Source organism: Lepidochelys kempii, chromosome 3 (assembly GCF_965140285.1).
Source record: "Lepidochelys kempii isolate rLepKem1 chromosome 3, rLepKem1.hap1, whole genome shotgun sequence".
NCBI lineage: Eukaryota > Metazoa > Chordata > Testudines > Cheloniidae > Lepidochelys > Lepidochelys kempii.
The window spans coordinates 123,444,530-123,469,740 of record NC_136382.1 but is presented as its reverse complement, the minus strand read 5'-3'; the positions used below and the strand labels follow the sequence as shown (position 1 = coordinate 123,469,740).

Sequence of the window (25,211 nt, the reverse complement as noted above, 5' to 3'; positions counted from 1 at the left end):
TTAGGTGACTGGGATGTAGAAACTTTCTCCTCTGGCTTGCTTATTTGAATGTAGTCTAGGTTGTTAACATTTGTTAGCTGATTAGGAACTTACAAAAAATAGGTTGATTTCATTCAAGTACCTACTGGATAAATGTCCATTTTGCAAAAACCACCACCAATCTTGGCACTAATTGGCATCCTTGTTGGCTTTCTCAACAGAGAGGCTAAAGATTAAATGGGCACAGAGACTGACCCCGGGCCCTAGAGGTGGTTTCTCCAGAACAGGATTGTGGCATAGTGGGTGAAGTGATGGGAAGTTTCCCTATCTCTGCCCATGCTGTTCTGTACTACTTCTGTGGGTAAAGAGGGGACTTCACCTTTCAGAGCAATGAGCCTGAAACCTGTCATGAATTAAAATATTTCAAAAAAATAAAGGGTTGGCTGAAAGACTATTTACTGATTTCCAGAAGAAGCACTATAGTTAGATGGCCTGGGACCTTCCTACTTAAAAGACCATCTCTCTGCCTGTGTCATACTATCACATTTGAGGTCAACATGGATACTAGAGCAAAGACTCCCTCAGTGTAAAAGAGATGGGGCTGCCAGCACAGCATTCTTGGTGAGGGGGCGCCTCCTTGGCTGTGCTGTCCCACACAGTCCAAAATAGCCTGAAGTAGTAGACGGCTCATGCAGGGCTGTAGAGCCCATTTATCGGAGCACTAGAGAGAGTTGAAGCAGTTAGAGTAGGATTTCTGTTTTGAGGAAAATGTGATGTGGGATGTAATTTCTAATTCACTTTGAGTCTGCTGACAGCTCATTAGTATGATGTGGTTGGGAGGGGAGCAAGGGTAAGTTCTGCTGCTGGATTGATTGTGAAACTTCTCCTGGGGCTTTCCAAATTAAACCAAGGGCACTCCTAGCTCCTGATGAGTATTCTTTGGTGTAGATTCTTTTAAATCTAAGTAAACATTGAATATTGCAGTTGTGCTTCAGATAACATTTTGATGATCCTCACACATCTTACAAGTCACCAGCTCTAAGTTATTTACCACAGTCTTCTTTGGCTCTCTCTCCACTGATCATAGATTCAGGGTGATGTGTAAACACTTTGGGCAAACAGTTAAAAATCTCCTCATTGCACAGTTCTGAGGGACAGCTCTTTATGTACCATATGCATCTCAGATCTATTTGAAGGCAGAATGAAAACTTCGAAGTAATTAAAATTAGAAAAAGACAAGGAATTGAATATGGTTGTTCAGACAGCTTGGGGAAAAGTATCTCCTATAATTTTTAGGGTTTCAGGTGCACTTTCAATTTTCTTCATTGCAGTGTAAACCCGGATTTTGGTGTCCAGCAGGGTTGAGCATTGAGACCAAAAGAAGAGGAGAGAAGAAAAAATGTCTGTCTTTATAATGTTTGGTTTCAGAGTATGTTTATTCCCCCCCACCCCCCCCCACCCCCGCACTGCTCCTCGGACATTCCTGTTAACTGCTGGAAATGGCCCACCTTTATTATCACTACAAAAGGTTTTCTTCCCTCCCCCTCCCCCCACTCTCCTGCTGGTAATAGCTCATCTTAAGTGATCACTCTCCTTACAGTGTGTATGATAACACCCATTTTTTCATGTTCTGTGTGTATATAAATCTCCTCACTGTATTTTCCACTGAATGCATCCGATGAAGTGAGCTGTAGCTCACGAAAGCTTATGCTCAAATAAATTGGTTAGTCTCTAAGGTGCCACAAGTACTCCTTTTCTTTTTGTCTTTGTAATGTGAATGTGTTAGAATCAGAATTAGTTCTGGTAAATGTTTGATAAGTGTGGAAATTTTTGAAATCTGTTAACTGGAAGGTAGATATTTCAGCTTGTAATATGAAAGGAAGATAGACTCTCAGGGCACGTCCTCAGCTGTAGCTCCACTTACTTTAATGGGATTATGACAATTTACATCAACTGAGGATTTTACTAACTATTTTCTGTTTAAAGTCTTTCCAGCAGCATGTGACATCATGATTATATTTATCTTCCCATAACCCATGTAGTGTTGATTGCAGGTATTTGCTACCTTCCTATCTGGTATGAAGACTCATTTAGCTTTGTTGAAGAATTTATTATAATGTCTTATAATGGGTACACGGGCCTTACGCTATACAATTGTTTATGGAATATGTTATGGCACTCTTCGCTTATTCTAGCCAAATTATGGAAAATGACTCTTCCTTTTTGTTTGCATTTCTGCATGTTCTTCTTGTGCCAATCATCCCTTGGTGGCTGTTTAATACAGGACTTCTTCCTATATTCATGATTTTTAGTGTGTAGTTACCATCTGTACTAGCCCAATTTAATATTGATTTGGGTTTTATATGAAGAGATTATATGACTGAGATTGTACGGTGACACCAGTGAACAAGGATGTTGGAAGAAAATGGCATCCTTAATCATCAGCATGAGTGAAGCAAGTTCAGGTGTTTGTCCCACTCAAATGCTGAAGGAAACTGTATCGTCGTTGAATATCATGTAAAATGTGTTCAGTCCCCATTCAGAGTCATAGCTTCCTTATGGGGTAAAAGGAAGGGGAGTCTTTGTCCAAAGTTAAGTCATCCTTCCCAAACTTTCAGCACACCATAATTCATTGTATCCTCAAAAGTCCCAGGGTAAAAGTACCTTGTGCCTTCCTATAGCCTTGTAAAATAAAGCTTGCTTAGCCAGCCCCAGTGAAAAACACGGCCTGCTAACTAGAGTTGGAGTTTGTCTTTTGAATAATTGATCTCTCTGACTCAGTGACTTGCAAGCTCCTTTGTTGCACAGAGGTCTCAGGCCATGCAGCAGGACTCTTAGAATTTCCTTCTCAGCTTCCCATTGACCATGAAAGTCAAGTCTTCAACTGCAGCAGCTGCAACTGAGCCCAGATAGTCCATGTCCTGCCTCTTCTGTATGTATTAACCCCTTACATGGGTTTATATACCCCATTACACATTTATGATCATCTTGGATCTCTTTGTGTTAGCTGAAAATAAATGAAATTAGATAATGGATTAATGGATGTGTTTTCAAGTACTGGTTTCAGAGTAACAGCCGTGTTAGTCTGTATTCGCAAAAAAAGAAAATGAGTACTTGTGGCACTTTAGAGACTAACCAATTTATTTGAGCATAAGCTTTCGTGAGCTACAGCTCACTTCATCGGATGCATACTGTGGAAAGTACAGAAGACATTTTTCTACACACAAACCATGAAAAAAATGGGTGATTATCACTACAAAAGGTTTTCTCTCCCCCCACCCCACTCTCCTGCTGGTAACAGCTTATCTAAAGTGATGACTCTCCTTACAATGTGTATGATAATCAAGGTGGGCCATTTCCAGCACAAATCCAGGGTTTAACAAGAACGTCTGAGGAAGGGGGCTGGGGGTAGGAAAAAACAAGGGGAAATAGGTTACCTTGCATAATGACTTAGCCACTCCCAATCTCTATTCAAGCCTAAGTTAATTGTATCCAATTTGCAAATGAATTCCAATTCAGCAGTCTCTCGCTGGAGTCTGGATTTGAAGTTTTTCTGTTGTAATATCGCAACTTTCATGTCTGTAATCGGGTGACCAGAGAGATTGAAATGTTCTCCGACTGGTTTTTGAATGTTATAATTCTTGACATCTGATTTGTGTCCATTTATTCTTTTACGTAGAGACTGTCCAGTTTGACCAATGTACATGGCAGAGGGGCATTGCTGGCACATGATGGCATATATCAGATTGGTGGATGTGCAGGTGAACGAGCCTCTGATAGTGTGGCTGATGTTATTAGGCCCTGTGATGGTGTCCCCTGAATAGATATGTGGGCACAGTTGGCAACGGGCTTTGTTGCAAGGATAGGTTCCTGGGTTAGTGGTTCTGTTGTGTGGTATGTGGTTGCTGGTGAGTATTCACTTCAGGTTGGGGGGCTGTCTGTAGGCAAAGACTGGCCTGTCTCCCAAGATTTGTGAGAGTGTTGGGTCATCCTTCAGGATAGGTTGCAGATCCTTGATAATGCGTTGGAGGGGTTTTAGTTGGGGGCTGAAGGTGACGGCTAGTGGCGTTCTGTTATTATTCTGTTAAATAACAGAACACCACTAGCCGTCACCTTCACCCCCCAACTAAAACCCCACCCCTCCCCTTGTATTTTCCTACCCCCTACCCCCCCTTTCCTCAGATGTTCTTGTTAAACCCTGGATTTGTGCTGGAAATGGCCCACCTTGATTATCATACACATTGTAAGGAGAGCGATCACTTTACATAAGCTATTACCAGCAGGAGAGTGGGGTGGGGGGAGAGAAAACCTTTTGTAGTGATAATCACCCATTTTTTCATGGTTTGTGTGTATAAAAATGTCTTCTGTACCTTCCACAGTATGCATCCGATGAAGTGAGCTGTAGCTCACGAAAGCTTATGCTCAAATAAATTGGTTAGTCTCTAAGGTGCCACAAGTACTCCTTTTCTTTTTTCAATTACTGTTTGTTTATTGAGCTGTGAACAAGTACTTGGTACTGTCCAAACAAATAAGGAGATGCACCAGGTATCCCAAGGATCTTGTTTTGTAAAAATCGTTAGCCATTCAAAATGCTTGACTCTGCATTCCATGGTACGATAGCCAGTAGGTAATGGTGAAACCACATTGTGTTTTCCTTATATAAATTTGTATAATTTTTCTTCTGGAAATATTTCATTGCAGAAATATGTTGATTTCAAGCAAACCAGCTGCTGTTACAAACTGTATTTCCAAAACAGTTGTATTTGCACTCCCCTCCAAATTTTTGTTTGGTCATTAGAGCAGCTTCTTGCTTGGTAGTGAGGCAGATCTGCTTTTCTTCTGAAAGCTTTTTTGTATTCATGGCTTGGCAACTTCATTAGAATCAGTTTATTGTGTGTGAGATCCAAACATTCTTCTCTCAAAATGGTTGTCTTCAGATGCCAACCTATACTGGAGCCAGAACTCACATCTGAAAATTTTGTGTAGAGCAAGATAGGACACTGCTAATATAAGACTTTTTATCTTGCAAACTTTCACATGAGTAAGTCATTACTCAGGTGGCTTATCCCATTGATACTGAGGAGATTATTCATGTGAATGAGGATTTGTACATGTTCTATGACTATAGCCTTACTAAATTCACAGCCATGAAAAAAATGTCACGGACCGTGAAATCTGCTCTCCCCCTGTGAAATCTGGTCTTTTGTGTGCTTTTACCCTATACTATACCAATTTCATGGGGGAGACCAGAGTTTCTCAAATTGGGTCCCTGACCCAAAGGGAGTTGCAGGCGATCGTACAGTTATTTTAGAGGGGATCGTGGTATTGCCACCCTTACTTCTGCCAGTGGCCGGAGAGCAGTGGCTGCAGGCCAGGCACCCAGCTCTGAAGGCAGCATCCTGCCAGCAGCAGCGCAGAAGTAAAGGTGGCAATACCATACGATGCCATCCTTACTTCTGCGCTGCTGCCTTCAGAGCTGGGTGGCTGGAGAGTGTTGGCTGCTGACTGAGGGCCCAGCTCTGCATGCAGCAGTGGAGAAGTAAGGGTGGCAACACCATACCATGTCATCCTTACTTCTACACTGCTGTGCCTTCAGGAGCTGGGCTCCCAGCCAGCAGCCACTGCTCTCCGCCTGCCAAAACACACTGACAATTATTTTATGATAACATTTCAAGTACTGTAAATGGAACAAATTGTAAAAAGACTGGTAAAAATCTCCTGGTTAAACTGGTAATTTAACATTTCTATATACCTTTTTTTTTTCTTTTTTTTCTTTTAAACGAGGTGTCTAACATTGTTAGGCTGCTTTTTGGGGATTTAGAGCAATATATTTTACACAAAACTGGAAGCTGTTATTTATGTGGTTTTGTTTGGTAGCAAAGTAATAATGTTTATATGATGATGATATCTGGGCAGACACTAGAAATATAATAAGCACCTTATCTCATTTAATAAACATAGTCCAGTTATATGCATAATTATCAAGATATAAAGCAACCTGAAATAGATATGAAGTGCTACACGATAATAAATGTTGTTGTTCAAATAGATTTACTCATTCTGAATTTAAATGAGATCTCTAATCTCTTAACACTTAGAAGCACATCATGTGGTCTTTGCCCGACTCTAATCTGGGTAGCTACAAACTTTGCTCACACAGCAGTCAGATTATTCTTAGTAAAGAGAGCTTGAAAAGCTGAAGATAATCAGATGGTTCTCCTAAATTAAATCTGTTAAAGAATTCATAAAAATAAATCGCTGTATATGTAAGTCTTAATTTGTCCTCTGCATTACTGCTTTAATAAAAAGGATGAAAGGCTCTGTTTGGATGTACCATCCTGTACTGTGCTCAGAACAAACATACCCTCATTCAGCAATGGAAATTTGGTGTACATGGGGATTATTAGCAGAGGGTAATATTCTTGGTTAGGGGAGTTGAGACTGGGTGAGGGTGCTGTTTAACCACTGGTGAACGCTCTCAACATAATAGCTCTGATGCATATCTAAACTACTGTACTGTAAGTGTTAATTGCATTGACAAAAATGTGATACCTTCAGTCCAAATCCTTATTCATTTCTCTGTGTATATTCAGGAATTAAAACAAATCCTCCCTGTCCTTCCCTTTCATGGATGGACCTCAATTTTGTCAGCCAGTCCACTCCTGTGTATGTCATCTGCCTATCTCTGACACCTGCTTTGGGGCATCCATGAAGCTGCAGGGACCATTAAAATGAAACATACAAAATTATGAGTAATACCACAGCAATACCATCTGACCATTAAAATCCTGAAAAAATCAATAAAAGTAATCATTTCAGTTCCTTTTCCAGATTCCAGTGCCTTCTTGCAAGGCACTTGTTCTTTGGACTTGAGAACTGTTATGGAAATTCTCACAGTGTATAAGAATAAGAGGTTTGGAGGCACTAGATTTTTGCAACAAAAGGATTAGCAAAGGGGCAGGAAGAGAGGAAAGCTATCAGTGAAACTGGACTAGCAGAGGTTACTTATTGAACACCAATAGGCTGCTGAAAAACATTGCTTTGTGAAGCATCTCTGCAATGGGAGCAGAGCCAGTTTTCAAAATGAGGAAGGGAAAGACTGATAATTGCCCTATAATTTTTCAGAGGGGTGATATTGAAGGACCAGCTCCATGAATAGAAAATCTATGAGAGCATATATGCAGGTTTAGGAAAACATGCATTGCCCCAAAATGTGATTGTAAAGCTCAAATGCTTGCTTTATGAAAGCCTCTCAAACATAAGTAGTGAGAATTAGGAGAAAATAATGGCTAAGATTAATTGTTTTCTGCTAAGATGTTATAACATGCACTTGATGTCTGACAGCATGTTGAGTAAGCAATGTCTATTCCCCCAACACTCATGGCCTGTGTTAAATTGTACACTATTTTGCTGTTGGAATAAGTGCATGAGTAGTTTTCATGCCTCAAATAGAAGGATGGAATATATTGCAATTGCAAGTAGATAAAGCAGCATGTTAAGAGTGTGCAACAGTGGAATGCTTGGGCTGACAGCTGTAACATAAATGCTTTGGCCATAGTGTCCAGGGTGTAATTTCTTGCAAGGACATTTGGTTAATTTTTTAAACTTTTTGCACTGATTTCTGTTACTTTGTGTTCAGCACAACTTGCACAGATAAGTAGTTTCTGACAAACTTAACCCCTTGTGCAATGAAGTTCAGCAAGCGCAACAGACAATTCACCAGCAAGTGACTGAGGGATGATAATGGCGGAAAGGCCACAATTGTGTCTGTGATGCCAGAGGCCACACTGCATGCTGGCCCTGTAGCAGTAACGAAAAGAAAACCTAATCCAAAGAGTGGTTTCAGCACCTTTTGCATAGGAGATCTTTTGTTTGTGGGTGCAAGGAATTAGAAGCATTCTGGGAGAGCCAAGCTGTGCTTAGCACACCAAATTTGTCTAGAATAGACAAAGGCCATAGAGGATATTCTCCAAAGGAATGTGAGAAGTTGCCACTGGACTTGGCTTAGATATACTGTAGCACTCCCTTAGTGACTTGTATTCTGGTTTGAATTCTCTTATGCACCAGACGTTATTCCTTACATTACTTTAAAAATCTTTTTTGCATTAATGTTTGTCCCTCACTTGGGTCATTTGCTCAACATTTTAATGATTTATGTCGCCCATGTAGATATTAGTAGTTACAAAGATGTGTTTTAATGATATTCTACTTCATATTGTTCACTGGGGAAGAATATAAAGCAGGGGAAATACAAAGCATTAAATACATGGATAGTTTCCAGACTTCTAAATGATTCAAACTATTTGATGAATCACTGAATTCTATTGTTGACCTCTGTTTCCGACCTTTCTCTGATTTCACAGGTCAACAACTCAATCTAACTAATGCATTTTGAATAATTTGTCATCTGAGATCTCAAGAACACCTCTCCAGTTTTTCATTTTTTTAAAGTGATGATTGCAAGGGATCAAAATGCAGCTGCAGCTTTTAAAATAAAGTTAAACCTTCACTACGGCTGGAAAGTAGTCCCAGTTTAATCAAGTTTCTAGCGATACATTTAAGGGCACCTGAATCCTCCCAGTCTTTCCTGTCTTTATCATGGACCTACGATCCAATATGCCTCCCACCCCCACACCTCTCCCCCAAAAAAACTGAAACAGAAAAAATAAAAACATATATTACAATTAAAAGTAAATTGAACTATACTCTTTATTTTTTTCTTATTCATTCATATTCCAGTCTTCTTGATACTTCATTTTTATTCTGCTCTTTTCCCTTTTACACATTTAAAAAAAAATCAGTGGTGTTTTTATTTTGATCTGCAGCTTTCTCTAGGAGCCATGTGACTACTACATGAAGGGCAGTCTCTTTAATCTTGCAATCAGGAGGTTTTTCTTCTCATAATACACTCTGATTAATGTAAACTAATAATTATAAACACTGTAGTGTGCAGTGTGTTTCAACAGTGCGACTGATTGGCTGATTTGTAGTTTGACAGATTTTTCTAAAGCTTAGGAAAGAACAAAACAAAAATTGCATTTCAAAGTGCTTATCTCACTTGAATTTGTGTTTTTATTTTGGCACAATTATACCAATGACATTTAGTACCAGTATTGTTAAACAAATGTCAGCATTTTAATTATATTACATTTTCAAGGGTTTATAACTTTTGCTGCTTTACTAACATGGAAAGTTAGATATAAGATTTCAGCTAACCAGTATCTCTTTAAAATACGTGAAATTATTATTAACAACACTTTACATACCATAGCATCTTTCATCTGAAGAGCTGCAACTTCTTCACAGATTTGGGTGATAAGTATTAACCTCATTTTGCAATGGGCCAGTTTAGATACGGACTTCGGGTATGTCTACACTATCCGCCGGATCGGCGGACAGCGATCAATCCAGTGAGGATCAATTTGTTGGGTCTAGTCTAGACACGATAAATCAACCCCTGAGCGCTCTCCCATCGACTCCTGTACTCCACCGCCATGAGAGGCACAGGTGGAGTCAACAGGGGAGAGGCAGCTGTTGACTCACCGCAGTGAAGACACCACGGTAAGTCGATCTAAGTACCTCGACTTCAGCTGTGTTATTCACGTAGTTGAACTTGTGTAACTTAGATCAATTTCACACACACACACACATAGTGTAGACCAGGACTAAGTGACTTTCCCTAAGTCACTCAGCATGTCAGTGACAGTCAAGAACAGAAGCAACATCTTCTGACTCCTTGCCATGGTCTCTAGCTGAGCATTTAAGGAGACAGAGTAGTCTAGCAATCTAATACCTATCAGGGTAAATTGAAACACTACTATTGACTTGAAGTGCAAGTTACATCAGGCAATAAGCTATCAAAAGGGGCAAAATATATATCTTTTTTTTTTTGTTCTGGGTAGTTTTGTGCCTCCAGAAAATGAAAAGGAAAGTTGTAATTAAGTAATATTTATAAAATACTTTGGCACAGTCAACATAACTGTCCTTTCCTTCAAATCCCTCCTTAATAGCCACTTGTTTTTCTAAACCTTCCTGGATTCATCTCATACCTTGTATATTATATCTCTTGTTCCTTGCATCGGAACTACTGTCCTTTATTTTATATTTCTTTGACTTGGAGACCAATCCTGGAAACTCTTATTTCCAGAAGTTTGGGCAAATTTTATGCTGGTGTGCATCCATTGATTTCAGTGAAGGTACACCAGCAAAAAAAAAAAAATGATCTGTAGTGTTTGCTGCTTATGAAGCTTTGATAATAAGTGCTATGGCTGGTAATGTCCTTCCAGGATAGGTTATAAACTTCCTTGTGTAGAGACCTTGTGCCTGATTCTTCTATCACTTATGCTGGTATAGCTCCATTGACTTTGAGAGAGTTACACCAGTTTACAATGGTGTAGGTGAGAGAAGAATTAGGTGTCTTGGGTCCAATCTTACACTAGTGAAGTCAGTGGGTGTCACTGTTGTTCCTTGAGCTATGTTGCACGTGTCCTTTCCACTTCAGGTGTGTGCATGCCCAGTGCATGAGTCCGGAGTTGGAGATTTTCCCCGTTTGGTGCATGAACTTTCTCCTGCCTCATGCTGCTGTGTGGTAGTGTAAAGTTTGGAGTTGCCCCATTAGGTCCTTCTTGCTGCCTGAGATTGGTAGACGGAGCATGTTGGCTTGCTTTGCAAAATGTTTTCCCTTAAGCCTTGCACCGGCTGCAAGAAGTCTGTCCTGGTAAGTGACCCTCATTCCACCTGTTGAAAGTGCCTAGATGAGGGTCACATCTGGGACAGGTGCCAAATCTGTAGAGACTTGAAGCTCTGGACTAAGAGAGCTAGAGAGGTGAGACTGCATTACTTTCTCGTGGAAGCAACCTTGCATTCACCATGGGGCTTTCATTGGAACAACCTTTATTCATACTCAATAGTAACTGCAAATAATGTAATCACTAGAGCTTGCCAAAGGGCTGTTCTTTCCCTAAGAGTTAGAGCGGGTGGAAAGGGTATGGTTCATTCTGAGTTCAGGGTAAGTTTGGGGATTTGTTTTTTGCAATCTGGCCACAATTTACATAGTCATTCCCAAATGCTGACAGATCCAGTTTTTGCTTTAGTATAAATAAACCTTTCACATGGTAGGGTTTCCGTATAGTTTACTACTTAATTCCTTCAGCAGTGACTGTCCTATGCAGTATCTAAATTTGGTTAATAATGTTTTTAATGGTTAAAGCCTTTATTCTTTGTTCTTATCGGTGGGGTGTGTGAGTGTGTTTCTTGTTTCTGTCACACCATTCTATCATTCATTTGTTAATAGTAGTTTTGAGATTAACATAAAATTGGAAGCCTCATTGTAATTTTGAGTGTTTTGGGTACCAGGCGATACTTGCGTAGTTTACAGATATAATACTTTGCAATAATAACGATGACTGTAGTCTTTAACTTGGAAGCTCTTTCTTCTTGTCTGTCTTTTATCACAACCATAAATATCATTGTTTTCATTCAACATGTTGTAGCAATGACCATTCAGGATTTTCTATCTGTTTACTTTAGAAATGGCTTTTTTCTTTAACAGAATAATTAGGTGAGATATTATAATAATAATTCAAACACCATCGATATGGTCTTACTCCCTTGTATACTTTTTAATTACTAATGTGTATTATACTTAGAGGTGGTGATGATGAAGATGATCGAAGAAAGTCTGAAGCAATTCTCTTGTTGGTTTAAATTAAAGTTATTAAAGTCCATGTGATAGGTAGGCCCAAGTCCTTTCTTGTGCATTGACTTTAATCTCAGTAAAACAGAAGCCACTTAAATGGTTAAGAAAACAAATACAAGAAAAAAAATGAGGAGTACTTGTGGCACCTTAGAGACTAACAAACTTATTTGGGCATAAGCTTTCGTGGGCTAAAACCCACTTCATCAGATGCATGCAGTGGAAAATACAGTAGGAAGATATATATACACAGAGAACATGAAAAAATGGGTGTTGCCATAGCAACTGTAACGAGACTAATCAATTAAGGTGGGCTTTATCAGCAGGAGAAAAAAACTTTTGTAGTGATAATCAGAATGGCCCATTTCAAACAGTTGACAAGAAGGCATGAGTAACAGTAGGGGAAAAATTAGCATGGGGAAATAGTTTTTACTTTGTGTAATGACTCATCCTGAAGGTTGAAACAACAGACTGGACTTCCACATAGAGTGCTTCCGCCGACGTGCAGGGGCTGAAATTGTGGAAAAGCAGCATCACTTGCCCCATAACCTCAGCCGTGCAGAACACAATGCCATTCACAGCCTCAGGAACAACTCTGACATCATAATCAAAACGGCTGACAAAGGTGCTGTCGTCATCATGAATAGTTCGGAATATGAACGAGAGGCTGCTAGGCAGCTCTCCAACACCACATTCTACAGGCCATTACCCTCTCATACCACTGAAAGAAAAGAAACTACACCATTTGCGCAAGAAACTCCCTGAAAAACCACATGAACAAATCTGCACAGACACTCCCCTAGAACTCCAACCCGGGGTATTCTGTCTGCTACCCAAGATCCATAAACCTGGAAATCCTGGACGCTCCATCATCTCAGGCATTAGCACCCTGACAGCAGGATTGTCTGGCTATGTAGACTCTCTCCTCAGGCCCTATGCTACCAGCACTCCCAGCTATCTTCGAGACACCACTGAGTTCCTGAGGAAACTGCAATCCATTGGTGATCTTCCAGAAAACATCATCCTGGACACTATGGATGTAGAAGCCCTCTACACCAACTTTCCACACAAAGATGGACTACAAGCCATCAGGAACAGTATCCCTGATAATGTCATGGCAAACCTGGTGGCTGAACTTCGTGACTTTGTCCTCACCCATAACTATTTCACATTTGGGAACAATGTATACCTTCAAATCAGCGGCACTGCTATGGCTACCCGCATGGCCCCACAGTATGCCAACATTTTTATGGCTGACTTAGAACAACGCTTCTTCAGCTGTCATCCCCTAACACCCCTACTCTATTTACGCTACCTTGATGACATCTTCAACATCTGGACCCATGGAAAAGAAGCCCTTGAGGAATTCCACCATGATTTCAACAATTTCCATCCCACCGTCAACTCAGCCTGGATCAGTCCACACAAGAGATCCACTTCCTGGACACTACAGTGCTAATAAGCGATGGTCACATAAACACCACCCTGTACCGGAAACCTACTGACTGCTGTACTTACCTACATGCCTTCAGCTTTCATCCAGGGGACATCACACAATCCATTGTCTATAGCCAAGCTCTAAGATACAACCGCATTTGCTCCAATCCCTGAGACAGAGACAAACACCCTATAAGATCTCTATCAAGAGTTCTTAAAATTACAATACCCACCTGCTGAAGTGAAGAAACAGATTGACAGAGCCAGAAGAATACCCAGAAGTCACCTACTTCAGGACAGGCCCAACAAAGAAAGTGTTTTGCCGATACAGACTAACACAGCTACCACTCTGAAATACAAGAAAGTCTCTTAACATTTTCCTGACCTTATTCCATATATCCCCCTCTGAACAACATTGTTGTAATTTTTCCATTTTCAGTCGATCAACTATAGGCTCAGATAAACATTATTCAGACAGAACATGGGTCTTCTGTAGCATTTTTAATCATGATGAAGAAAGTATCCCTGGCTAACTTTAAGCTTTGGGAATACAGAGTTGAGAGTTTGAGTGTTCTTAGGAACACTAGACACAGAACAGAAGGAGCTGCATTTTCTATTAATGATTAAGCTTTAATGACAAATGTCTTTTTGCCACTTTTAGAACCTTTGACTGTATTTTGTTAGCAGAAGAGTAATAAAGTTCCCGTCTAGCAAAGTTCCAATAAAGAGAAACTTGTATATGTTTTCTTAACCATTAGATTTAAAAAGTTGTTTGGATTTTATTTTAAAGGGTCCATCTTGCTGGGAGGATGTGCTGATTCCAAACAGAATAGCTGGCACTTGCCAATCCCGAAACTGCCGTGGTGATATAGCGGTAAGATATTGTCAAATGTCATGTTTCTCCAAGACTCAGTGTAATGAGACCATTGCAGAAATAAAGATTTGTAACCATATTAGAAGTACTTGATTAGACATAAATAGTAAATTGCCATAGATTCTATATTTTAAACAGAATTAGTGACTTACACCGGTAATATAACAAAAGTGGGATATCTGTCAGTCACTGCTCAGAAAATAACATTATTGCCCTGTGGAAAATGAGGGAGATTTGTATTTTTTATGAATATATGTACCTCAGTTTACCTGCTTGCTGATATTCTGTCTGACTACATTGATTTAAATCTAAAGGAGCTGTTAAGAGCATTGGTGGATTGGGGGGGGGCAAACAGGGGCATTGCACCCCTAAACAATAGACATGGTTTGGGGGGACATGGAGGGTGTTGCTTCCCCCTCCCCTCCAACGGCAAGCCTGAGGCAGGCATGTGCAATGTTCTGCAGAGGAGACAGGGGACTACTTCCAGCTTGTGCCCCTGAGGCATGGAGTCAGAATTTTGTTTATAATCAAGAAAAGGAGTACTTGTGGCACCTTAGAGACTAACCAATTTATTTGAGCATAAGCTTTCGTGAGTTGCATCTGATGAAGTGAGCTGTAGCTCACGAAAGCTTATGCTCAAATAAATTGGTTAGTCTCTAAGGTGCCACAAGTACTCCTTTTCTTTTTGCGAATACAGACTAAAACGGCTGTTACTCTGAAACCTGTTTATAATCAAGGTGATTAACAGGTAATTAAGATAAGAAAGGACTATTAGGATGTTTACTAAAGTTAAATGATCTGTTCCAAGCTTGGTGAACTGCAAAAGTAAGTAGCCTAAATGATAGGTTACATCCTTTCAATTGTTGTACTCAAGAGGTGGTAACAAAGTTACTAACATCTTTCTTTGAGAAGATAACTGATTTTTTTAGACAAAGGAAATGTAGTAGATCTAAACTTCCTGGATGTCGGTAAGGCATTTGATACAGTTCCACATTACAAATTATTAGTTACATTGGAGACTATGGGGATTAAGATAAGAACTGAAAGGTGGATAAGGAACTGGTTAAAGGGAAGACTACAACAGGTCATACTGAAAGGTGATGTCAGGCTGGAGGGAGGTTTCTAGTGGAGTTCCTCAGGGATTTGTCTTGGGACCAACCTTATTTAACATTTTTATTACTGACCGTGGCACAAAAAATGTGAGTGTGCTAATAAAATTTGCAGATGACACAAAGTTGGGAGGTATTGCCAATATCAAGGAGGACTGGAATATCATACAAGAAGATCTGGATGACCTGGTAAACTGGAAGAATAAAAATGGGATGATATTTAATATTGAAAAGTGCAAGGCCATGCAATAAGGATTAACAACAACAAGAATTTTTGCTGTAAACTGGGGATTTATCAGTTGGAAGTCACAGTGGAGGAGAAAGACCTGGTGTATTGGTTGATCACAGGATGACTATGAGCCATCAGTGTGATGCGACTGTGAAAAAGGCTAATGCAGCCCTAAGATGTATCAGGCGAGGATTTCCAGTAGAGACAAGGAAGTGTTAGTACCATTAGACGAGGCACTGGTGAGACCTTAACTGGAATACTTAAAGATGAATTCAAACTGGAACAGGTGCAGAGAAGGGCTACTAGGATGATCTGAGGAATGGAAAACCTACCATATGAGAGTAGACTCAAAGAACTTGGCTTGTTTAGCCTAACCAAAAGGGGAGATATGATTGCCCTCTATAAATATATCAGAGAGATAAATACGAGGGAGGGAGAGGAGTTATTTAAGTTAAGTGCCAATGTGGACACAAGAACAAATGGACACAAACTGGCACACCCAGCCGACAGGAGACACTCACGAGAGGTGAGTGCGCCCCTGGTGTCACACCTTGAAAATCACTTTAATGGTCAACCCAGCAGAGTCCAACCCATCAACCTTCAGGGGATGATATATTTTTCAGTTTTAGATGATCAGTATTGTGGTGCTCTTGTTTTAATCTCTATATTTCAAGAAGATAACATTATCATCTTTCTCGAACCCCATTAGGTTCATGAGACGGAAGTCAAATGGTGCTAGTCATCCCTATCCAGGGCTCTTTCTCTCTCCCTCAGTCTTCCTTTTTGGAACTGTTCTACTTTGTATAAATAGTTAAATATTCCCTGTACCAGTTAGAGAAACTGACTCTATAACCTGGTGGTACTCAGCTGGAATGTGGAAAATGCAGGTCCCTGCCCCAAACCAGGTAGAACCTGAGTGTCCCACATATCAGGTGAGTGCCCTAACCACTGGGCTGTTAGCTATTCTGGGGTGTTGTTCCTCTGGGTGGGGGTGGGGGGGTTGTTTGTTTGTTTGTTTGTTTGTTTACATGGTACATTTCAGAAGGTCTTATTTTCTCTCTGCATCAGAATGAAAACAAATATCAAAACCTTGACACTTTTTGTAAAGCAAAATTCTTGTTTTGTTGCCATTCCTAAAAATAACCATTCACCAGCATTAAGTCCTCTGGAAAAGAGCTTTATTCTGTAAATAATTCAATTTAGTTAAAACCTGCCCCACACTCTCTTTTCAAATACATATACATGTTGCATTTATGAAGTCCGTAGTTCTTATGGGTTTTTTGCCTAACATGAGAAAATATTATACCTTATAATATTTGTGTCATTAATGGCTATAGTTTCCTTGTTAGTTGGGAAGAGGATTTACTAAAGATTTATCTATTTTTTGACAAACTATAATAAACTAATTTCATTTTTGGCATAGATATGTACCACCTCCCTCCTACCAACCTGAGGTTCTGTGATAGTTTAATTATAGTTTGTATATGCTGCTTCAGGGTTCTTATGTCTCTTTTAATGTTGTTCGCTCATTCTGCTTCTTTGTCTTTTTCTTAAGGATGGATGCGTTCAGTGCATTGTTAGCTAAGGGTACTTAGCTAAGGATTCTTTTCAGGTACCCTGTGTATTCTGGTCTGACTCATTTTATGTAGCTGGATTTGCCAGTATAGCTAACAAAGCTGTGTGAAACTTTCTTAATGAAACATAATAGAGATGGAATTTCTTGGGCTTTGTGTTTTGGGACACACCTGTGACCCAGTCCAGGTGCACCTAGTGGTTTATGAACCTTTTAAGAAATCTCAAACTAAGTTTTGGACAGGCATGAGCTGAAAGGAGACTCAAAGAGCTTGGCTTGTTTAGCCTAACCAAAAGAAGGCTGAGGGGAGCTATGATTGCTCTTTATAAATATATCAGAGGGATAAATACCAGGGAGGGAGAGGAATTATTTAAGCTTAGTAGCAATGTGGACACGAGAACAAATTGATATAAACTTGCCATCAGGAGGTTTAGACTTGAAATTAGATGAAGGTTTCTAACCATCAGAGGAGTGAAGTTCTGGAATAGCCTTCCAAGGGGAGCAGGGGAGGCAAAAGACATATCTGGCTTCAAGACTAAGTTTGATAAGTTTATGGAGGGGATGGTATGATGGGATAGCCTAATTTTGTCAATTAATTGATCTTTGAATATTAGCAGTAAATATGCCCAATGGCCTGTGATGGGATGCTAGATAGGGTGGGATCTGAGTTACTACAAAGAATTCTTTCCTGAGTGTCTGGCTGGTGAGTTTTGCCCACATGCACAGGGTTTAGCTGATCACCCTATATGGGGTCAGGAAGGAATTTTCCTCCAGGGCAGATTGGCAGAGGCCCTGGGGGTTTTTCACCTTCCTCTGTAGCGGGGAGCACTTGCTGTAGGATTCTCTGCACCTTGAAGTCTTTAAACCATGATTTGAGGACTTCAATAGCTCAGACATAGGTCAGGGGTTTGTTACAGGAGTGGGTAGGTGAGATTCTGTGGCCTGCATTATGCAGGAGGTCAGACTAGACGATCAGAATGGTCCCTTCTGACCTTGAAGTCTATGATTCTATGTTTTTGTAGCTGGCATTATTCTTTGTATGTCTGTCTGTCTTTCAGACTTTTATTTGTATTGTAGTTACACCTAGAAGGCCTAGGTTTCTGAGTGGTAGCCGTGTTAGTCTGTATCAGCAAAAACAATGAGGAGTCCTTGTGGCACTTTAGAGTCTAAACAAATTTATTTGGGCAAAAGCTTTCGTGGGCTATAACCCACTTCATCAGGTGCATGGAGTGAAAAAAAAAAGGAGGCAGGTATAAATATACAGCACATGAAAAGATGGGAGATGCCTTACCAAGGTGTGTGGCGGGGGGGCAGTGCTAATGAGGCCAATTCAATCATGGTGGATGTGGCCCATTCCCAACAGTGGTCAAGAAGGCATGAGTATCAACAGAGGGAAAATTATTTTTTGTAGTGACCCAGCCAGTCCCATTCTTTATTCAGGCCTATCTGTGACAAAATCTTAGCCTCAACTACCATGTATAAATTTGCCTTCATGGCATAGGAGATAGTTGTATTACCAAGATAAAACTACTGCTTTAGTACCAGCTCTGATGTCATTGATAGTTCACAAAGTGTTTTGAACTGCTGCACCCATGTTGTTCAAAGGCCTGTGCGAAGTAACATGTTGTGATCCCTCCTTATCTGTTATCAGTTAGATCTACTTCCACATAGACATCTCTATGTGCTACCTACCTGCCTGTATTCTTGCTTAGACAGTGGAAGAATTCCTTTCCTATTCACAGGGCTCTGTACTTTTAGTGATTTCCTACATGGATCAGCAAGCCAGGAGATGAAACTGAAGCTCCATTTTCCAGATAGAGAACAGGGAATGGCAGTTGGAGACTTCAGTCTCTGTCTACTTTTGGCTTCTTGTGGGACATGGCAATCAGAGATTGTGTCGTATCTGGTAGGTGAGGTGAGTGCATCTGGTATGGGATTCACATGCCCAAACTCGTTCTGTCTGCTGAGACTTCCAACAAATGCATGTACCCAATTCAGTTACACCCATCCACTGGGAACTGAATTTAGTACACCAAACAGCTATTGCTACCACTTGGCTTGGATTTGTATCAGCAGAAGATGATATTCTATATCTCGTTATGGATCCCCTGAGGTATCCAGTTTCCCACAAAAGTTTTTAAAGTAACTTTATTTAGATTAGTTTATGTTCTAGGGGTTACCACTGACAAATCAGGACATGAACATACTGAGTATTTTAAAACTCTGTCCAATCCTTGTGGTGTTCGCTTTTTTAATTGAAGCAAGACTTTTCACACTAAAGTACATGAAGACAGTTGTGATTCCTGTTTCTTGTGGGAGAGTTGCAAGAGCTGCATGAAGGTATACTTTTTTAACATAGCATCTTAATTAAAAAGATCTGGACTGTAGATTCACACATCACCACAGCATTCTAGGATTTTAAATTATGATATTGGATGGATGAGCCATTCATTTTACTCTGTGGAAGAAAGTTGTAGGATTTGACTAACTTCACCAATGGCCTACGCAGCCATAGCTACAATGATTTCATAGAGCTGTTCCTGCACCATTGTCTTCTAGATACCTTCTAGCTGGGGCCAGTAACCTTGAAGCCTATTTGTCTGGTTATTTAACATTAAAATATTTTTAAATCTACTTTTATTTAAATATTTATAATCTGAGACAAAACTTTTCAATTTTGTGGAGGAAGAATTTGAATGTTTGCCCACACAAAGGCAGCCAGGAGCACTTCCTCTGTCTACCAAAAATTAGACAGTGATATTACATAGCTACATCTGTATTTTGTGCTCATTGTGTATAGGGAAAACTGTTGGTGCTTCAATTAAATGGGTAAAAAGTAGTGTGGAAAAAGGCAGAATGAGTATTTAACTGATTCCGCAATGTTATAAACCAGTGAAATCTAGTTGATGACCTCTGTTTCCAATATTCTCCAATTAAATGGCTTTTTTTAAAAGCCAAATCTTTCAGACTTGGATGCTAACGGCTAAGCATTTAAATACATACTAAGGCACCTTAAGTGATTTTCAGAGAAGCTTGATTACTTTTGGCTTCCAGTGAATCCATTTCCATTCAGTGATAGAAATGTTATTTTTTTCAGTCTTTCACTCCATGCTGGGTAGTGCATGAGGCAGTCTTTTTGCCCACTCCTACTTTATGTTGGATGGTGGTGTTCATAGCAGAAACAATATTTCTGTAATGCCTTGTCATTGATGCAGATCTTCCTTTTCCTAGCCATGTGCTTCTGATTGTCATGATGATGGACTTAATGAAAGAAGAAAGCAAGATTCCTCTGTCTTTTTAGTGGAATAGCTTCTGCAACCCATTTCATAGAATCATAGAATCATAGAATATCAGGGTTGGAAGGGACCCCAGAAGGTCATCTAGTCCAACCCCCTGCTCAAAGCAGGACCAATTCCCAGTTAAATCATCCCAGCCAGGGCTTTGTCAAGCCTGACCTTAAAAACCTCTAAGGAAGGAGATTCTACCACCTCCCTAGGTAACGCATTCCAGTGTTTCACCACCCTCTTAGTGAAAAAGTTTTTCCTAATATCCAATCTAAACCTCCCCCACTGCAACTTGAGACCATTACTCCTCGTTCTGTCATCTGCTACCATTGAGAACAGTCTAGAGCCATCCTCTTTGGAACCCCCTTTCAGGTAGTTGAAAGCAGCTATCAAATCCCCCCTCATTCTTCTCTTCTGCAGGCTAAACAATCCCAGCTCCCTCAGCCTCTCCTCATAACTCATGTGTTCCAGACCCCTAATCATTTTCGTTGCCCTTCGCTGGACTCCCTCCAATTTATCCACATCCTTCTTGAAGTGTGGGGCCCAAAACTGCACACAGTACTCCAGATGAGGCCTCACCAATGTCGAATAGAGGGGAACGATCACGTCCCTCGATCTGCTCGCTATGCCCCTACTTATACATCCCAAAATGCCATTGGCCTTCTTGGCAACAAGGGCACACTGCTGACTCATATCCAGCTTCTCGTCCACTGTCACCCCTAGGTCCTTTTCTGCAGAACTGCTGCCTAGCCATTCGGTCCCTAGTCTGTAGCTGTGCATTGGGTTCTTCCGTCCTAAGTGCAGGACCCTGCACTTATCCTTATTGAACCTCATCAGATTCCTTTTGGCCCAATCTTCCAATTGGTCTAGGTCCTTCTGTATCCTATCCCTCCCCTCCAGCGTATCTACCACTCCTCCCAGTTTAGTATCATCCGCAAATTTGCTGAGAGTGCAATCCACACCATCCTCCAGATCATTTATGAAGATATTGAATAAAACCGGCCCCAGGACCGACCCTTGGGGCACTCCACTTGATACCGGCTGCCAACTAGACATGGAGCCATTGATCACTACCCGTTGAGCCCGACAATTTAGCCAGCTTTCTACCCACCTTATAGTGCATTCATCCAGCCCATACTTCCTTAACTTGCTGACAAGAATACTATGGGAGACCGTGTCAAAAGCTTTGCTAAAGTCAAGAAACAATACATCCACTGCTTTCCCTTCATCCACAGAACCAGTAATCTCATCATAAAAGGCGATTAGATTAGTCAGGCATGACCTTCCCTTGGTGAATCCATGCTGGCTGTTCCTGATCACTTTCCTCTCATGCAAGTGCTTCAGGATTGATTCTTTGAGGACCTGCTCCATGATTTTTCCAGGGACTGAGGTGAGGCTGACTGGCCTGTAGTTCCCAGGATCTTCCTTCTTCCCTTTTTTAAAGATTGGCACTACATTAGCCTTTTTCCAGTCATCCGGGACTTCCCCGGTTCGCCACGAGTTTTCAAAGATAATGGCCAGTGGCTCTGCAATCACAGCCGCCAATTCCTTCAGCACTCTCGGATGCAACTCGTCCGGCCCCATGGACTTGTGCACGTCCAGCTTTTCTAAATAGTCCCTAACCGCCTCTATCTCCACAGAGGGCTGGCCATCTCTTCCGCATTTTGTGATGCCCAGCGCAGCAGTCTGGGAGCTGACCTTGTTAGTGAAAACAGAGGCAAAAAAAGCATTGAGTACATTAGCTTTTTCCACATCCTCTGTCACTAGGTTGCCTCCCTCATTCAGTAAGGGGCCCACACATTCCTTGGCTTTCTTCTTGTTGCCAACATACCTGAAGAAACCCTTCTTGTTACTCTTGACATCTCTGGCTAGCTGCAGCTCCAGGTGCGATTTGGCCCTCCTGATAACATTCCTACATGCCCGAGCAATATTTTTATACTCTTCCCTGGTCATATGTCCAACCTTCCACTTCTAGTGTCACTCTTTCTGATGGATGAGTAATGAAGAATTCTAAGGACTGTTGCCAGAAATAAGGAACTTTAATTTTGTTAGATAGAAATATGAAAATACAGTAATTGACGACATTCAAAAGGATAGAAATGAGAAGTTCAATTTAAAGTGAAGTAAAATATTTCAACTTTCAGCAGTGATTCCATGAGTGCCTTAATGATACAATGGATTGTAATGCAGGATATATGTTCCAGTGTACTCAAAAATATGAAAAGTATTTGATTCATTTTCATGGCTCACTTGCTCAGTATAGACTAAAATGAACTTATTTTCATATGATCTACTGCATGTATTTATTGTGCTTTTGATTCCAAGATATGAGTCTTTGGCGCAAAAGAAATAGCAAATGAGAATTTGCGAATGCTTTGCTATAATATACAGTAATTAAGGGCAACTAGAATGCATAAAAGATAAATAATACACCTTTAACATAACTATTCATGACTGACTGCTCTCTCTTTCCATGAAACTGGCAGGTTCTAAGAGCCAATCATACAAAGTTTGTCTTTTATCCTCCTCAAAATTACACTGTTACACTGCTCTAATATTCTTCCCAGTCTTTCTTCTAGTTCAGGAAAGTTTTAAGCTATGTGACCTGACAGTATCTCTGTATTGGGTCTTAAGTTGTAGGGTGCTATCCTGAGAAAGGTGAGAGTGCACACAAGTTCATAAAAAAGAAAGTTTGGATGCAGACTTGGCCCTTACAAACAATGCATCCACTGAACTCCAAGATTTTTCTCCTGAGTTGCTGTAGTTCTGCTGGACTCTGATAATGCTATTACTGTGCAACACACCAAACCTGTGTAAAAAAACCTCTACATTACTCCAAGGAGAGAGCCTAAGTGTAGTTCATCTTCTTGTGCTGCTGTTGCCTTCTGCTGCTGATTCACAGACACATTTTGCTTTGAGATGGATGAGTGGAAAGTGACACACCCTGACATCTTTAGAACTATTTCATTGACCAGGAATCCTTCCTAAATAAGGAAGAAACTCCATCTTTCATGAGCTATCTGATGGCATATTCAATCAGGAGCACAGAACATTTGTTTTAAAGAGAAGATTGCATCCATCAAGAGTTCCTCTGGTTTTGTTTTTTCCTTTCTCTGTTCTTTTTCTTGAATAGTTTGAGTAAAAACCTATGGAAATTATCTTCTAGTCTCTAGGCTTTACTCTTCCTTGAGGGTAATTGAGTTAAAAGCTTGAATTGCTTTTGAGCCTTTGTTGTTTATCTAAGCAGCCAGAGGTGACCTTGTCCAACGCAGAATGCAACCCTTGCTTGAGCATCTAAGTCCCAAAAAACGTGTGAAAACTTTATTGATAGTTGGCCATTGAAGTTAATTAGTGCAAATGGTTTAGGAAGTGCTGCTGCTGAGCAGAAGAAATGTGTTCTGTGGCTCATAAGTCCTTCCAGTCCTATGCCTGCATACTGAATTTTTAGGACACTTCTTATAGTTAGAAGTTGAGCAAGCTGATTCCATAGATACATAGCCAGATGCTTGTTTCCTTATACAGGAGTGTATGCCTCTGTCTTTCTCAACTGCCCTGTAATCATTAAAGGGGTGAAGAGCTGATTTGTGACATTATATTCCTTAACTCATTACTGACCAATTGTTTTCTTTTTCACCAGAGTAGGAAAATCAACAGAAATTTGTCATGTTCTTTAAAAGGGGAGGACCCATTCAGTTCTCCCATTCTGGTTTCTATTTGCCAGTTACTTTACTAGGCTTCCTCATGAGTGGTCCCTAGTGAGAGGCTTGCATCAGTCTAACCAAAGGCCAAGGGAACTGTGAGTCACATTTGGAGAGAGAGACTCATAGATAAACTTGTTCTCTTTAGAAGGGTAGAAAGACATTTTTCTTTCCTTTTTATTATTTATTATTTGTATTATTGTAGGACCACATCATGCCAGGCACTGTACAAACACAACAAAAAGACAGTATCTGCCCCAAAGAGCTTACAATCTAAGTATAGGAAAAGAGACACCAAATGGGTACAGACAGATGGGGGAGTACAAGGAAGTAGTAAGACAGCATTGTTCAGCATGACAGGCAGTGGTCTCAGGACACCAGCAACCTAATCATTGTCAAGTTTTTTGTAGGCATTAGAGGAAATTACAGTTTCATGGAGGGTTTTGAAGGAGTTAGTTTTGCAGATGTTTACAGAGAGATTCTCCCAAGCACGAGGGGCAGCATGAGAGAAAGCATGAAGGTGCTTGTTTGAAAATTTAATAAGTGGGTGATGGAGGCTGACATCGTGGATTGATTGGAAGAAGCAGTGAACTTATCAATACTGAATGGCTCAGGTGAGTGTGTGCCCTGAAGGGCACTGAAAGTGAAGACAAGTAGCTTATGTTTGACATGATAGAGAAGAGTGAATCAGTAAAGGGACAAAGAGAGAGGTGACATTGTCAAAGTTACAGGCCATGAAAATGATCTTTGTAGCAGCATTCTGAATGGATATGAGCAAGGCAAGATTGCATTTATCAAAGCTAGAGAAAAGGATGGGACCATAAACAAGACATGCGATGATGAGAGCCTGGATGAGAGACTTAGCTGCCTGGATGGATAGAAAAGGCCGTATCTTAGAGATGTTATTCAAGGAGAATCTGCAAGAATTAAACAGGGACTGGATGTGAGACATTAGAGAGAAGTCCAAATTGAAGATGTCACTCAGGTTATGGGCCTGAGTGACAGGTAGAGTGATCCACAGTGACTGAGAAAGGAGATGGTAAGGAGGGTTTCTTGGTGGGGGCGGAGAATAAGAGGTCTGTTTCAATCATCTTGAGCTGATGGCTAGACATCCATGACGAGATGTCAGAGAGAAACAGACAGAGATTTTTGTTTGGAGAGAAAGAACAGGTCTGGAGTAGAGAGGTAGGCCTGTAAATCGTCCACCTGGTAGTTGGTTTTGTGTTTGTGGATGTGATTACCCAGAAATAAGGTTTAGAGGGAGAAGAGAAGGGGACCAAGGGCAGAGCCCTGTGAAACTCCCATAGAAAGCTGGAAGGGAGGGAAGAGGAGG

The 25,211-nt window shown here is 40.6% G+C and overlaps 1 protein-coding gene across 2 annotated transcripts in view; it reads left to right on the top strand.

The window, feature by feature from the left end:
* Positions 1-25,211, top strand: part of PRKN (parkin RBR E3 ubiquitin protein ligase) — a 1,259,306-nt gene that overhangs the window by 617,335 nt on the left and 616,760 nt on the right. Inside the window, exon 5 of one of the 2 annotated variants that reach the window (XM_073337854.1) lies at positions 13,902-13,985. The exons of the other annotated variant lie outside the window; for it this stretch is intronic. Within the exon in view, the coding sequence (XP_073193955.1) occupies positions 13,902-13,985 (84 nt within the window). The remainder of the gene's footprint in view (positions 1-13,901; positions 13,986-25,211) is intronic. 2 annotated transcript variants of the gene reach the window in all.